The following is a 13682-nucleotide window of genomic DNA, read 5'->3' as shown; positions in this document are numbered from 1 at the left end:
ACCCGATGACCTGTTGCTAGGTAACCAGAGCTCCTTTCACGTCCGTCCCCCAACACATCATCCTGATCGGCTGATCAGCAGCCCCCAGCTATCTTCCTTGGAGTCTCTCAGACCCCTCTGCTCTCTGTGGACCCTGAAAAGCAGGAGGAAGGAAGAAGGGCGAGCCCAACCACTAACCCTGATCCATTTGTGGCTCCACTACCAACTGTTTCACTGTGAAGATTCAGTTGCCTGGGCCATTAGGTCATTGCCACCATGAGCCTGGGCATCATGGAGGAGGAAGATCTGGCCGAGTACTTCCGGCTGCAGTATGGGGAGCGTCTGCTGCAACTGCTGCAGTGAGTGTCTGAGGGTCTGGGTGACCCCTTCTCTGCCTAGGATCCCCCACACCCACCCTTGCCCCACCTTCCCCTTCTACTCCCAGTGTCTCATATCACCCTGCGCCATCACCCTGGCACCAATCCACCTGCATTAACCTGGATCCCCACTCCTTATTACCCTGCTTCAGCTTGCTTCTCAGATACTAACACAGCCCTCTCTCCCTCTCAACACACCATTACTTTCACTCCAGTGAGGGACGGGACCCCCTTCCCTTCCCAAGGGTATCTTCACGGGTCACTCCCAGTACCAGCCTATACTCCAGGTACTCAGAACCCACGAGACCCCTTTGCCTATGTCTTGGGCAGGAAATTTCCCAACGTTGAGGAGCAGTCGGAGTCCCCATCCATACGGCTACTGGAGAAGAAAAAGGAGGCCAAGATCATGCACCATGCTATGTTGCAGAAGAAGGAGGTGTGGGAATAGGGGGTGGGTACAGGAGGGGCCACGGGGCTCAGAGAGAGCCTGAGGACAGCCCTTCATTTTGTGGATGGCGGTGGCTAGAACCAGGGGTCCTGGGTGGTGGTTCTGTGTTCCCTCTGTGGAGACAGAAACAATTCAAGCCTTGCGGGTACCAGTGTCCTGGGATGCTCTGCTCTGAACCAGGGATGGGGTGGAAAGTGGGAGGCCTGGGGATAGAGGCACTGGGGCAGGGGATGCTGGGGCCTTCCTCGGTATCCAAGTCAGGGCCCTCCTGACCTCTCTGCTTCCCCACCTCCAGACATTTCAGCGCAGAATGGAAACCCTCAACCTGCGCTGGGAGGAACTGGGCATTAAGGAGGCCCAGCTGAAGGCCCATATTCAGAAGTTTGAGCAATTCATCCAGGTATGAGGGATTTTGGCCTGCTGCAGCAGGCCAGGGGCCCCCACACTCTGCGGTCCCCTTCCCCTTCCTCCTCCTCTTCCATCTCCTCCTCCTCGTTGCTTTGGCTGACTCTTCATCCTGAGTTAGATGTCTCTTCCATGCTCAGCAATGCCTGGGGCTTCTCCTTTTACATCCTCACTTATTGCTGTTTATAATTTCTTGTTTACCTGTTAGTCTCTGCCCCTTCTAGATTGCCATTTACCATTTCCTTACCCATACCTGGTACATACAATTTATCCAATTAATGAATGAATGGATGGATGAATGAATGAATGTGCTATGGTCAGGGCTACGCACTGGGAGACAAAGATGAGTCAGGATTTTAGTTCTCCCTACTCACCCCTCCCCACCCTCCTGGAACTGAGGGTCCAGGGAGGGGTGATTGAAGGACCAGAGTCCATTCTGAGGCAACTCCTCTCAACTGGTCCTTTGAGGAGAGATTTAGCCATTTTAAAATCCAGGTTTCTCCAAGGAGGAAGGGCCTGGCCCAGCTCCAGGGAGTAATCGCTGGCCTCTGCTACAGGAGAGTCCTGCTCTTAAGCATCTTGTCTCGCTCTGTGCCTAAACCAGGTGAGCAAGGAAACTGATGGACCAAGCATCTTTTCCAGAGATCCAGTCTTTCTTACTGGCCAGAGAAATGCTAGCAGAGTGGTTGGGGCAGTAGGAGGTTTTGAGGGTGAGGGGTTCTCCAAATGGTTACCAGAGGACCAGCAGTGTCAGAATCCTGGAAAGCTTGTTACAAAATAGACTCCTGGGACTCTCCTCTCTCTTTGCTTTCAGTAGGCCTGAGGTCAAGGTCTAGCAACTGTATTTTAAATCTTCCCAGGGGATAGCGATGCACAGTTGGACTTGAAAATCACCGGTTTAGGGCCCCTCAGTCCTCTCTTGGGCTTATGGGGCACAGTGCAAATCTGCCATGTGCATTCTTCACATGCCTCCAAGTGTTCACCAAATACTACCACCACACATGCCAATCCAGTAGATTCCCAGGAGCCCCTGAAGAGGGAAAGAAGCCACAAAAATGCATTGTGGGGATGGGTTTCCCCCTAATCTTTCAGAGAGAGCTTTGCAAGAGGGATAGAAGTGTGGTCAGCTCAGTTGTAGTAGCTGAGCCTCGTGTCTTTTCCTGGGTATCAAATTGCCTGCACCATCTCCTCCTGCCTGATCCTGATGCCAGTCTGAGCTGCTAGCTACATGCTCTATGAAATGGCCTTGCCCTATCAGGCCCTCTGGACCAGGCCCATCTCCTATCTCATCTCCCGATAACTTGAGCACTATTGCCCCAGCTTTTGGAAGAGAGGGGCTACTGCCTCTCATTTTTCACAGTTGGAGAAATTGAGCCACCAAATACCAAATGAGGAGAAAATTCAAGCCTCCTTGCTCATATGGGTGGCCCAGTGATCCCTCTCCATCCTCAGTGTGGCTCGAGCTCAACAAAAAGAAGCCTTATGGGGGCACCATCAGCCTGGGGCCCAAGGAGGGTGGGACAAATGCCTGACAGATGCCACCTCCCTGGCCCCAGGAGAATGACCAGAAACGGATCCGAGCGCTGAAGAAAGCCAACAAGGAGCGAGACCTCAAGAGGCAGCGCATGCGTGAGCTGGCCAAGGCCAAGCAGGAGATGGCAGCCCTGCGGCTGGAGCACCAGCGACTGAGCAGCAAGCTGCAGGACTACTCCATCTTCAACAAGTACCTGGAGAAGGTGGTGGAGAACTCCGAGGTGAGTGGGTTGGGAGTTTCTTCCTCAGCCCACTTCCCCTTCCCCAGGGCATGGGGCTATGGGGGCTTGGGCCCCTCTGCAGGGGTGGTCACCTCACTCTGAGGACATGCCTCCAGCACTAAAGGGCAGCTAGAAAAGGCCCCTGGTAAGTGTTGGGGGCCAGGTGGTATATCTTGGTGTCTGTGCGAGTGAGCTGTGTAAACGTCTGTCTATGGGTGATGTGTGTGTTGGGAGAATGAGGTTTCTTTTTGCAGCACCAACAGTAAGCTTTGCCTGCATCAGGATGTGGCCTACTTCTATCCCTGCTTCTCCCCCTCCCTGGTGTTTGTGTTTACTTGAGAATAAATGGGAAGAGGAAGGGAGAGAAACTGGAAAGCACTCAATCTAATGCAGAGCTTGAGAGCTTAGTATGTGCTGGGCCCTGAGCGAGGTGCATAAACTTCGTTCTGTCCACTCACTAGTCCCCAGAAGAAAGCCATCCATCATGCCGCCTTGTTGCGGAGGAGGAAATGGAGGCTCAGAGAGGTTAGGTAACCTGCTCAGGGTCTCACAGCCAGTCAGTGGCAGAGCCTTTGCTTCTAACCACTCCTCTGTGGGCTTCACATTGCCACTGACAACTACTCTTCCTAAAGTCATCCAGTTTTCAGACCTACGGAAACTTCTCCGCCCTCTTCCCACCCATGCATCTTGCAGTACAGTTGACCCTTGAACAATACAGGATGAACTGTGTAGGTCCACTTATTCACAGATTTTTTTACAGTAGACACTTTGAGAAAGCTCACAGATGAGTGAGTGGCCTAAAACATGACATAAACTTACAGTATCGATAAATACAGTACGGTACTATAAATGCGCTTTTTCTTCCTTATGATTTTCTTAATATTTCTCTATCTTACTTTATAGTAAGAATATAGCATATAATACATATAGCATTCAAAGTATAAGTTAATTGACTATTTATGTTATGAGTAAGACTTCCAGTCAACAGACTATTAGTAGTTAAGTTTTGGGAGAGTCAAAAGTTATATGAGGACTTTATCCAGTAATAAATTATTGTGACCCTAGAAGTTCCCATGGGCTTTGTGTCTTAACAAAACTTAAAAGATCTGAGTTCATTGACTAACAAAACAAAACAAAACAAAAGTTATACTTGGATTTGCCACTGCACTGGAGATCAGCGTCCCTAACCCCTGAGTATGCCCTCTCTGGTAGGGATCGATGTCCTGTGGAGGGCGTGGAGAGACAAAGGATGCAGAGCTTTTTAAAGCCTCAGCAATTTCCATATAGAATGATTTACTTAATTTATGTATATGTGAGTCCCTAATCTGTGTTATTTCCTCCATTCTAAGGTACTACTTATTGTACCATAAATTGTTCATTTAACAATTGGGTTTGTTGTTGTTGTTGTTGTTGTTGTTGCTGTTGTTGTTGTTTTTTGGGGAGGGATGAGAGAAGACCACTATATTAAAGCAGCAGTTAAATGATAAGATATGACTCAGATTCAGAGCTGATAAAATGTATGTCTTAGAACTGAGGAGATTGGCCAGTATCGCTCTGGCCCATATCTCCCTCCTGAGCTTCAGGCCCCCACATCCAATTTATTGAGTCCACAACCGATCTCCTCTGCTTCCTGCCATCCCAAGCCAGCCTCCTGCTGGTGTGTCTGGTGCTGGTGAATGGCATAGCCCCCACCCACAGCCCCCAACCACAGCCTCATCAGAATTTGAGCCTCATCCTTGACTCCTCCTCTTCCCTCATTCCCCGCAGCCATCAATCAGCAAATCTGGTCTATTCTGCCTCCTAAGTATTTCTGGAATCCAGCCCCTGCCCCTTCCTCATCCAGACCACCAGTGTACCCCATCTGGAGTTCAACTTTGCGTTATTCCTGGCCACCAGCCTGTCCAGCATTCTACAGCCAGTGTGGTCCCTCTTTCTCTCTCTTTCCTTTCTTTTTCTTACAAAATATTTTAAACATACTGGAAAGTATAGAGAAATATATAACAGCACCCAGTACTCACCACAGCTTTGTCAAATCTTCATATTTTCCCCTATTTGCCCCCAATTCTTTTTTTCTTTAATAAAACACTACAGGTAATTGAAACCCCTTGTGTATGCCCCTTCCGACCGGGTTCTTCCCCTCTCCTCAAAAATAACCAGATCCCTGATTTTCTGATTTCTCATTCACATGCTTGTTTTTATTGCTTTGTCAACATCTTACATCTCCATAAACTATGAATAGTATTGCATATGTCCTTTGTGACTTTTTTATCAATATTTTTTAAAACTTTTTATTATGAAAAATTTCAAGCATATACAAAAGTAAAACAAATAGTCTATTAAATGCCCATTACTCATCGTCTAATTTCAGTTATTATCAACTCATAGTCATATCCCCCATACCTCCCACCCCTGCCATTTTGAAGCAAATGATATTTTTTTATCCATAAGTATTTTCCTATGTAACTTGAAAAAGAGAAGGGCTCTTTTTAACATAGTCACAATACCATTGTCACATCTAGTAAAATTTTGATAATAATTTCTTAATATCAAATATCCAGTTAATGTTAAAATTCCCCCAGTTATTGCACAAATGCTTTTTAGACAGTTAGTTTGTTCCAATCAGGGTTCAAACAAGGTCCCCACACTGCATTTGGTTGATATGTTTCTCAAGTCACAGACATTATTATGCTGATCAAAAGCCAGACATAAAAAAGAACATACTATATGATTCCACTGATAAGTTTAAAAACAGGTAAAATGAATCTTTAGTAATAGAAGTCACAATTCTGGTTTTCTTAGGAGTGGGGGACAGGTACTGACTAATGGGGGCAGAAGACCCTTCTAGGGTGCTAGAAATGTTCTATCACTTCCTCATATATAGCTAGAATACGACCATAAAGAAAAGGACTTCATAAGGAGAACCTTCCCCTCATTAATTATTTGATCCCCATGTGGGTCTTAAAGAAGCCAGTTAAATGCTCGATTCTTTATTACAGTTTTCAGAATAATAAATTGGCTCTCCAGCATCCTCTAAAAGTGACCTGTAATGATGTTGTCATTTTGAATTCATGGATTTTTAATATATTTGATGTGTTTCAATCCTTTGCACTTATTCTTACTGATGGTCAAAGTGTCGCATCTTTGGACAGTGGAAGTCCCTTCAAAGTGAGTCCTTTTGCCATCAGCATTAAGTTTTGAAGAGGTGCTCCTGGTAGCTCCGATGTAGTCCATTCATTTTAACTTGTGTGCTGTTGTTGCATCATGTGCTGAGTGAACTTTCAGAAATACAGACATGAAGTTATCTCTCTGCTTCTTAAAATCCTTCAATGGATGAAGTTCACACTCCTTCTCAGGGTTTACTGGGCACTGTTTTTTCACTTCTCCAGGTTGATCTCTCCCTCCCTATCTTGAACTCAGGCTATTCATACTGAACTCTCTCAAGCATCCTGAACATGCCACACACACCCCATCATCTTTACCCAGGCTGTCTCCTCTACCTGTACTTCCTCACCTTCCCCCACCTGCCTTTGCCTGGCTACCTTCTGTTCATATCTTTGGTCACATTCCAGCCATCCTTTCCCCCAGGAAATCTTTTCTGGCTATTCCTACCTCCTCTAATGCCGACTTGGGCGGCCCTTCCCCACAGAGACATATCTGGGGAAAGGTTAGCAGGGCAGTTCCCAGAACACCAATCTATCACTAGAAATGTCATGAAATGAACAAAGTGCTCAGGGAGTATCCCCTGGTGGCTGGAAGGCACACTTCGATAAACCCCTGGGGAGGTGAGTTGGCACCCTGGAACTGGTGTTCATACCGTCTTCCAAAGAGTGAGGGCTTCTCTTCTGCTGGGGTGGCCTGAGAGTTAGGACCAGTGTGGCATAGCTCAGGACCATGCTGGAGGGGGCAGCTGAGCCTGGCAGGCTTCCTGCCCCACTGGTATCCTCCCCAGCCACTGCTGGAGGGAGGCCTTAGCAAATGTTGAACAAATATCAGAGAATGCCATGTTGAAAATATTACACCCACAATCTCCATCCAGTCCCATCCCCCAGTCATAGATAGGGCTTATCGCTCTATGTTGTAACTGCCTATTTACTTGTCTGTCAGTTCTCCCTCCCTCCACACCACCCCAAGTTGTAGGCTTCATAAGAGCAGGGTATGGCTTTCTTATCTCCTGCTCTGTCCCTAGTCTTTAGCATAGTTCCTGGCTTGTACTTGGTTCTTGGTACATTCTTGTTGAATAGAATCATTATTGCCTTGGGAGACATCTCAGAATGCACCTCCTCCCTTCCCACCCCCACCAGCAATTCTCAAGCCTAGAATCACCTTTTGCAAAATTCAGATGCCAGGGACCACCTCAGACCTGTTTATTAATCCAAATCTCTGGGGGTGGAGCCTGCCAGGTGTCCTTTTAAAAGCTCCTGGGGTGATTCCAACATGCAGTCAAGACTGAGAATCCCAGGTCCAGTGGCATGTGCCCCCAACACATGGCCATTGACCCATGTCAACCTTAGAGGAGCAAGCAGCAGGACTGCAACATCCTCACAGGCTCTGCCGGGTTACCCTTGGCCCAGGCCAAAGCATCTAGACCAACAGTTGGCGGGCAGCAAGGGCAGCTGTGCTGGCCCTCTGGGCTGGCAGGGCAGTGACCTGAGCCCTCCAATGCAGTTTGAAGAGATCCACGAAGTGATAGCGCGCTACAAGACGCTGGTGAGCATGCACTGTGACCTTATGCAGTCAGCCCAGGAGGGCCAGGAGAAGATCGAGCGCGCCAAAGCGCGGCTGGCGCGCTACATGGAAGAGAAGGACGACGAGATCCTGCAGCACAACAACGAGCTGGCACGCCTGCAGATGCGCTTTGACCGCGCCCGCAGCGATGTCATCATCTGGGTGAGCGGCCAGGATAGGCAGGGGGCTTCTAGGTGCTGGGTGAAAGTAAGGGAAGGCATGTCTGTCTCTCTGTCTCTCTCTGTCTCTCTGTCTCTCTCTCTCTCTGCCCCCCTCCTCCTTCCTCCCTCTCCCTCAACTTCCTCCCTCTCTCCCCTCTCTCCCTCCCTCTCTCTCCCGCTGCGTTCAAGCCCCGCCCTTATCCCTTCCCTAGGAATCTCGCTGGGCACACATCCAGAACACCGCTGCCAAGAAGACCCTCTTGCTTGGCACCATTAAGATGGCAACGCTGAACCTCTTCCAGATCGTGAGCAAGCAGCTGAAGGAGACAACCTACGTGTCCCTGGAGGACACACACAAACAGCTGGACATGGTAAGAAGAAGCACAGGTGCCAGGTGGGCTGTGCCTACTGAGCCAAGATGGTTCTTGATTGGTTGAATCAAGGAATGAACAGGACAAAGCCATAGTTCTCAAATGTTAACAGGATCAGAATCACCTGCGGGCTGGGGAGTATTGATGGGCCCCACCCCCAGAGTCTCCGACTCAATAGGTCTGAGATGAGAACCCATAAATTTCCATTTTCAACAAGTTCCCAGGTGATTGATGGTGCTGTTCTGGATTCCACACTTTGAGAACCACTGCATTAGAGCTAAGACCCTGTCATTCCAATCAACTTGAGCAGTAGCAGGTACCCACTATGAACTCATTGGTTCTATACAATAGTCTTATTAAATTCTAGTGAGTTGCCAAAGGCTTGTGCCTGAGGCCCATTCTTTGGGAAAAGAGAAAATTGGTGGAATTAGAGTCATGTTCGTACCCATCTGAGATTTTCTCTTTGAAGTAACTGAAAGGAAATTGAAAAGGAAATAACTTTTTTACTGTATGATCCAAAGCTATTTGATGCCATGTCCATATGCCACCTAAAATCATCTCACTTCTGACCAAAGGTAAACACATCCTACAATTTGGGAAACTCCCCACCAGCAGTGCATTAGCCTTAGCTCTTCAGTGAATAGAAAGTAAGCTCCTGAGGACTGTGATTTTTGTCTTGTTCCCTGCTGTATCCACAGTATCAGGAACGATGTCTGGCACATAGTAGACACTCAATAAGTATTTGATGGATGAAAATGAAACACAAGCCAAAAAAGGCAAAACTTGATAAAATGTAAAGAACTTCACCTACTGGTCAGGAAGAAGCGTTTCCCAAACCAAAAAATCAGCCTGCTTCTTAAGGCATGTTAGAGCAGAATTACTGAGAGTCCAATGGTTGTAAAGGGAATTTGTAAGAAAGTTTGTTCTGAAGCAGCAATTCTCAAACTCTTTGGTATATGGATACCTTTATGCCCTTAAAATTTATTGAAGACCCCCAAAGAGCTTATGTTTATATGGGTTCTATCTATTGATATTTACCATATTGGAAACTCGAACAGAAAAAATTTAAATATTTCATTCATTTTTAAATGACGATAAGAAGCATGTTAATATAAATAGCATTTTTAATGAAAAACGCATTTTCAAAAAATATTTTGTGGGAAAAGTTATTATTCAACACTTTTGAAAATCTCTTTAATGCCTGGCTTCATAGAGGGCAGGTAGATTATCATATCTGCTTCTGCATTCATGCTGTTGTGATAGCCTAAGTCATGGAAACATCCCACTCTGGTAAAAGCCACTGTACAGTTGTGAGACAATAAGAGTGAAAAAGATAAATAACATCTTACTATTATTGTAAAAAGAGTTTTGGCCTTGCAGCCCCTCCGCCCAGCAGTAGGGTCTCAGGGATTCCTGGAGGACCTCGGGTCTCTTTCCTTTAGCTGTTGTAGGGTCTCAGGGATTCCTGGAGGACCTCAGGTCCCTTTCCTTAAGCTGTTGTAAAAAAAAAAAAAAAAGGTAGGGCAGGATTTGGTGATCTCCATCTTTGCCCCTTCCTGAACATTCCCTGCTTAGATTACAGCTTCCAACCCATCCACTGCAAAATTTGAGCTTTCTGACTCCTTCCCAATCTTGATTTGCCTGTACAGGAATACTCCATATTGCCCAAATGTTATTTTAAAATGTCCTACTTCATTCCCATAGGATATGAGCCTGCTGACAGAAATACAAATGATCGAGTAGCCTGAAAAATTAAAAATAAAGACCAGGAAAAATATGTTAAAATCTGAGGTCAAGGCAAGAGAGAGAAATAAAGACCAAAGATTCTTGTATTATGAAGGACAGTAGTTCAAAAGGGACAGTAGTTGGCTCTGAGCTTCCTGGTAACCAGAAAGAAAAGCAACACAGTTCTGGTACCAAAATAAGAAAACATAAGGTTTCCTCAGAGAGAGAGAATCTTTTCTAGGACATAACTCTAACTGAAATTTCTCAAGGAGGCTTTAGAGACACTCGATGAATAATGTTCCCAACAATATCCCTATGACAGATCCAATCACGATCTTCGGAAGGGAGCCACTTATCTAGAACTAGAAGCATGGTACTATAGTACGACTTAGGAAAAGTGATTCTACAAAAGGCCAAGACAATTTGAATTCAATATACTGTGTCTTGGAAGGCCCAGAATTATCCTTGAATAAAGCTCAAACTGTCTGGAGCAGTATTTTCCAAACTGTTCTTGGGAAATCCTAGAATCTCAAGATGTTAGTATGTTTCCTATAGGGGGACTAAAAGGACTCTATGGAACAATAAATTTAGAAAACTCTGAAGTTAAACAAAGTTAGATGATTTTTAAATACGGGACTTTGCAGAGTCTTTGCTGTGGTTCTTCCCTGAGACTCTCTAGGCAGATAACGTTTCTGAAACTTACTTGATCACAGAACGCTTTTGGGGATATGCGATTATTTATTATATGAACATAGTTTGAAAAATGCGAGACTTGTCTTCTCGATAACCTTGAGAAAGTTACCTTAATTCATTGACTTTTTTTTCATTAATTCAACAAATACTTATTGGCTTCTTGGTAATTCACTGACTCTTTATTTTCTCATTTGCAAAATAGAAATTATATCAGTAATAGTAACAGTATTAGTGACTGACAGTTATTGAGAGTTTCAGACTCTGTGTAGTCCCATCTCCAAGAACATTCTTGCAAAGGAGAAATTTTAGAACTGAGATCTTGGAGGCCATCTAGGCCAACCTTTTCTCCATCTTCTCTTTATAAAGATGAAGAAACTGAGTCCTAGAAAGATGAAGGGATTTTCCTAGAGGTGCATTGGATCCCCAGGTCTTCTGATTGCATGTTCTTCAAAAGAGAAGCTAGTGAATAGAATATAAACTTCTCTAGATGACTCAAGATTATCATAATGAGCATCAGTTCTGGGTTTTAGGTAAATAACCACCAGAAAGGTTATTAAATTGTGGAGAACCGTCTGCCTCATTGCTGGCTGGACCCTGCCTGCTACACACTTCTCATCCCCAGTCTGCTCAGGGTCCTCTCTCTCTTCTCCCTTTAGTTAGATGATCACCCTGTACTTTCTGCTGTCACTGTGTCTGTCTCTACAAGTTCCCAACTCCGTTCCTATTTATTGCTTTTAGTCTTCTAAGCCTGATCCTCCATTTCAACTAAAATAATTGTTAAATAAGGGGAAGTGGCCACAAGAAATCAGTCACAGGAAAATGGTGACTCCTTACATGCCTGGACATGCTTTTTTTTTGGATGGAGTGGCCTGTTGCTGGGTGGGGTTAACTCTGGTCCCCTTGCCTTGTTAGATTCAACAGTTTATCCAGGACCTGTCGGACATCTGGGCAGAGGTGAAGAAAAAGGACCAACAGCAGATCCGGTTTTAAGGAGTAGCTATGATTCCAGAATGTTCTGAAGCAGGGACTGTAAGAGAATAAGTTCCTGGTGAGCTCACAGTCCAGCCAGCCCCGTCCAGCCCTCTGGGACCCTTGTGCCTTTCTGCTGGCAGACAGAAAGACCCTGCCATTTCCCCTCAGGCCTCAATCCGTCCCATCCCGGAAAACATTAAATTCTATAAGAATTTTGTTCCTAAGTTCTCTCTCTTTTTGGTTGTTTATTCATAGGGAAGAGGGTCCATCAAGAAGAGAACCCCCAAAAGCATTCTTTCTTGAGGCTGATCACTTAGGCTGCCCAGGGTCTAGAAACTAAATCTCAGGTCTGGTGTCTCCTAGGCTTTGGACTTGCACACATTATTCACATGGTCAGCAGACCAATGGGATGAGTACACGGGACTCTTTTTTCACTAACCATTTCAAAAAAAAAAAAATTTAAGTTGGTGTTTCTAATTGGGGTACAGAGGCTCACTAGAAACTATGAAGGAAGCTTCCCAAGTCAGAGTTCCAACTCTTCCCTGACTTTGGGAGCAAGCCCTGTTCTCCCACGCTCTGTGAACCCTAAAACTACAGTATGGTATCAGCAACACTGACGTAGGAATAGCAGGCAGGCTGCCAGATGACAGCAGGCTGGGATGATGGCTCAAAGCCAGCAAAACTAAACTGCAAAGAGGTAAATGTAAAGTCTGACACTTAGGGTCAAAAACTCAGTTGCACATTTCTAAATCATCGATGGCAAAAGTCATGTCAGAGACTAAACGAAGGAAGCAGCACTTATTAAGCACATGCTTCATGTTGATCATCCCAGTGAAAACTCTGTGCGGCACCATTTTCCCTGTCTTACCTAGCAGACCACTTGCCCAAGGACACTGGCTACAAGGCGTCAGGATTCATGCTGGGTCTGCCTGCCCTGGGCTTGGGCTCCTTTAGCTGGGCTGCCTCTCCGAAGACAGAACTTCTGCTTTCCCCTCCAAAGCAGACTGAGGAACAGGCCAAAACAAGGCTCCTCGTTTGCTCCCTGGCCCTATGATCTCAGAGGGATTCTGGGGTCCCCATTACCTCCAGGAGACAGTGCTGCTGCAAGCTTCCCCGCTGAGATCCTGCTGTGGACAGAGGGACCCCTCATCTTTGCATATACCACTTTACAGCAATGGTTCTCAGCATGGCTCCCAGACATGCAGCATCATCACCTGGGAACTTATTAGAAATGCAAATTCTCAGGCCCCACTACAGACCTGAAAATCAGAAACTCTGGCGGGACCCAGCCTATGTGTCTTAACAAGCCTTCCAGGTGATTCTGATGCATGCTTAAGTTTGAGAAACACTGCTTTACAGTGAACCAAACACTTTCAAGAACTTAGGCTCCTTTCATCTCCTAACATGTGAGGTAATACATGCCAGTAATAACCTGTATTAGTCAGAAAAGTAGAACCACAGAAGATATATAAAGATATGTACAATGGGTTTCGCTACAGGGATTTGACCTTAGGCAGCTGTAGGCTCTGATTAAGCAGTCTCTGCAAAGCTGTCATCTTCACATCTGATGCTGGACCTTGAAGCCCACAGTGGGAGGTAGTTGGGAAAGAAATACAGATATAAAGTGGGGAGATCAAGAGTAAGTCAGAACCCATATGCACAAGCGGGGCCCGTGGGGACGGACAGAAACCGACGGCAGTTCTTGTCACTTCTGAGCCTGGCGGTGTGTGTGTGTCCTGCAGAAGCCAGGGTGCTTCATCATGGAGCTGAACACACACACATGGCCCAGGACTCAGAGCACCTGAAGGAGGATCCAGGGAGAGCGGAGGACTGTGGCCAAGCTGCCCCCCGCAGGGGTGAGGTGATGAGGTGAGCCAGCAGAGCAGCACGGGCATGTGAGAGAGACAGAGTAGCTAGCTGCCGCTTCACTGGCACTCTCCAAATCTCTATGATGTAACTGCATTCTGTGGAAATACCCAGGAAAAGAAGTTCTGAGAAATATAGTTCAGTCTAGCCAAGCTACCACGTCCCCAAGCCTCTACACTACCATTATCTCTGTTTCACAGGTGAGG

The 13682-nt window shown here is 46.2% G+C and overlaps 1 protein-coding gene across 1 annotated transcript; it reads left to right on the top strand.

Annotated features, from left to right (window-relative positions):
* Positions 1-255: 255 nt before the first annotated feature.
* Positions 256-11628, top strand: CCDC42 (coiled-coil domain containing 42). The gene is made up of 7 exons (XM_011359117.1): positions 256-338; positions 687-792; positions 1100-1204; positions 2766-2963; positions 7629-7850; positions 8062-8220; positions 11551-11628. Exons 1-7 carry the CDS (start codon positions 256-258, stop codon positions 11626-11628), a joined length of 951 nt encoding a protein of 316 aa, XP_011357419.1.
* The last annotated feature ends 2054 nt before the right edge of the window (positions 11629-13682 follow it).

The sequence above is a fragment of the Pteropus vampyrus genome, unplaced genomic scaffold (assembly GCF_000151845.1).
Source record: "Pteropus vampyrus isolate Shadow unplaced genomic scaffold, Pvam_2.0 Scaffold44, whole genome shotgun sequence".
In the NCBI taxonomy this organism is placed as follows: Eukaryota; Metazoa; Chordata; class Mammalia; order Chiroptera; family Pteropodidae; genus Pteropus; species Pteropus vampyrus.
This window is presented reverse-complemented; position numbering and strand designations above follow the sequence as displayed.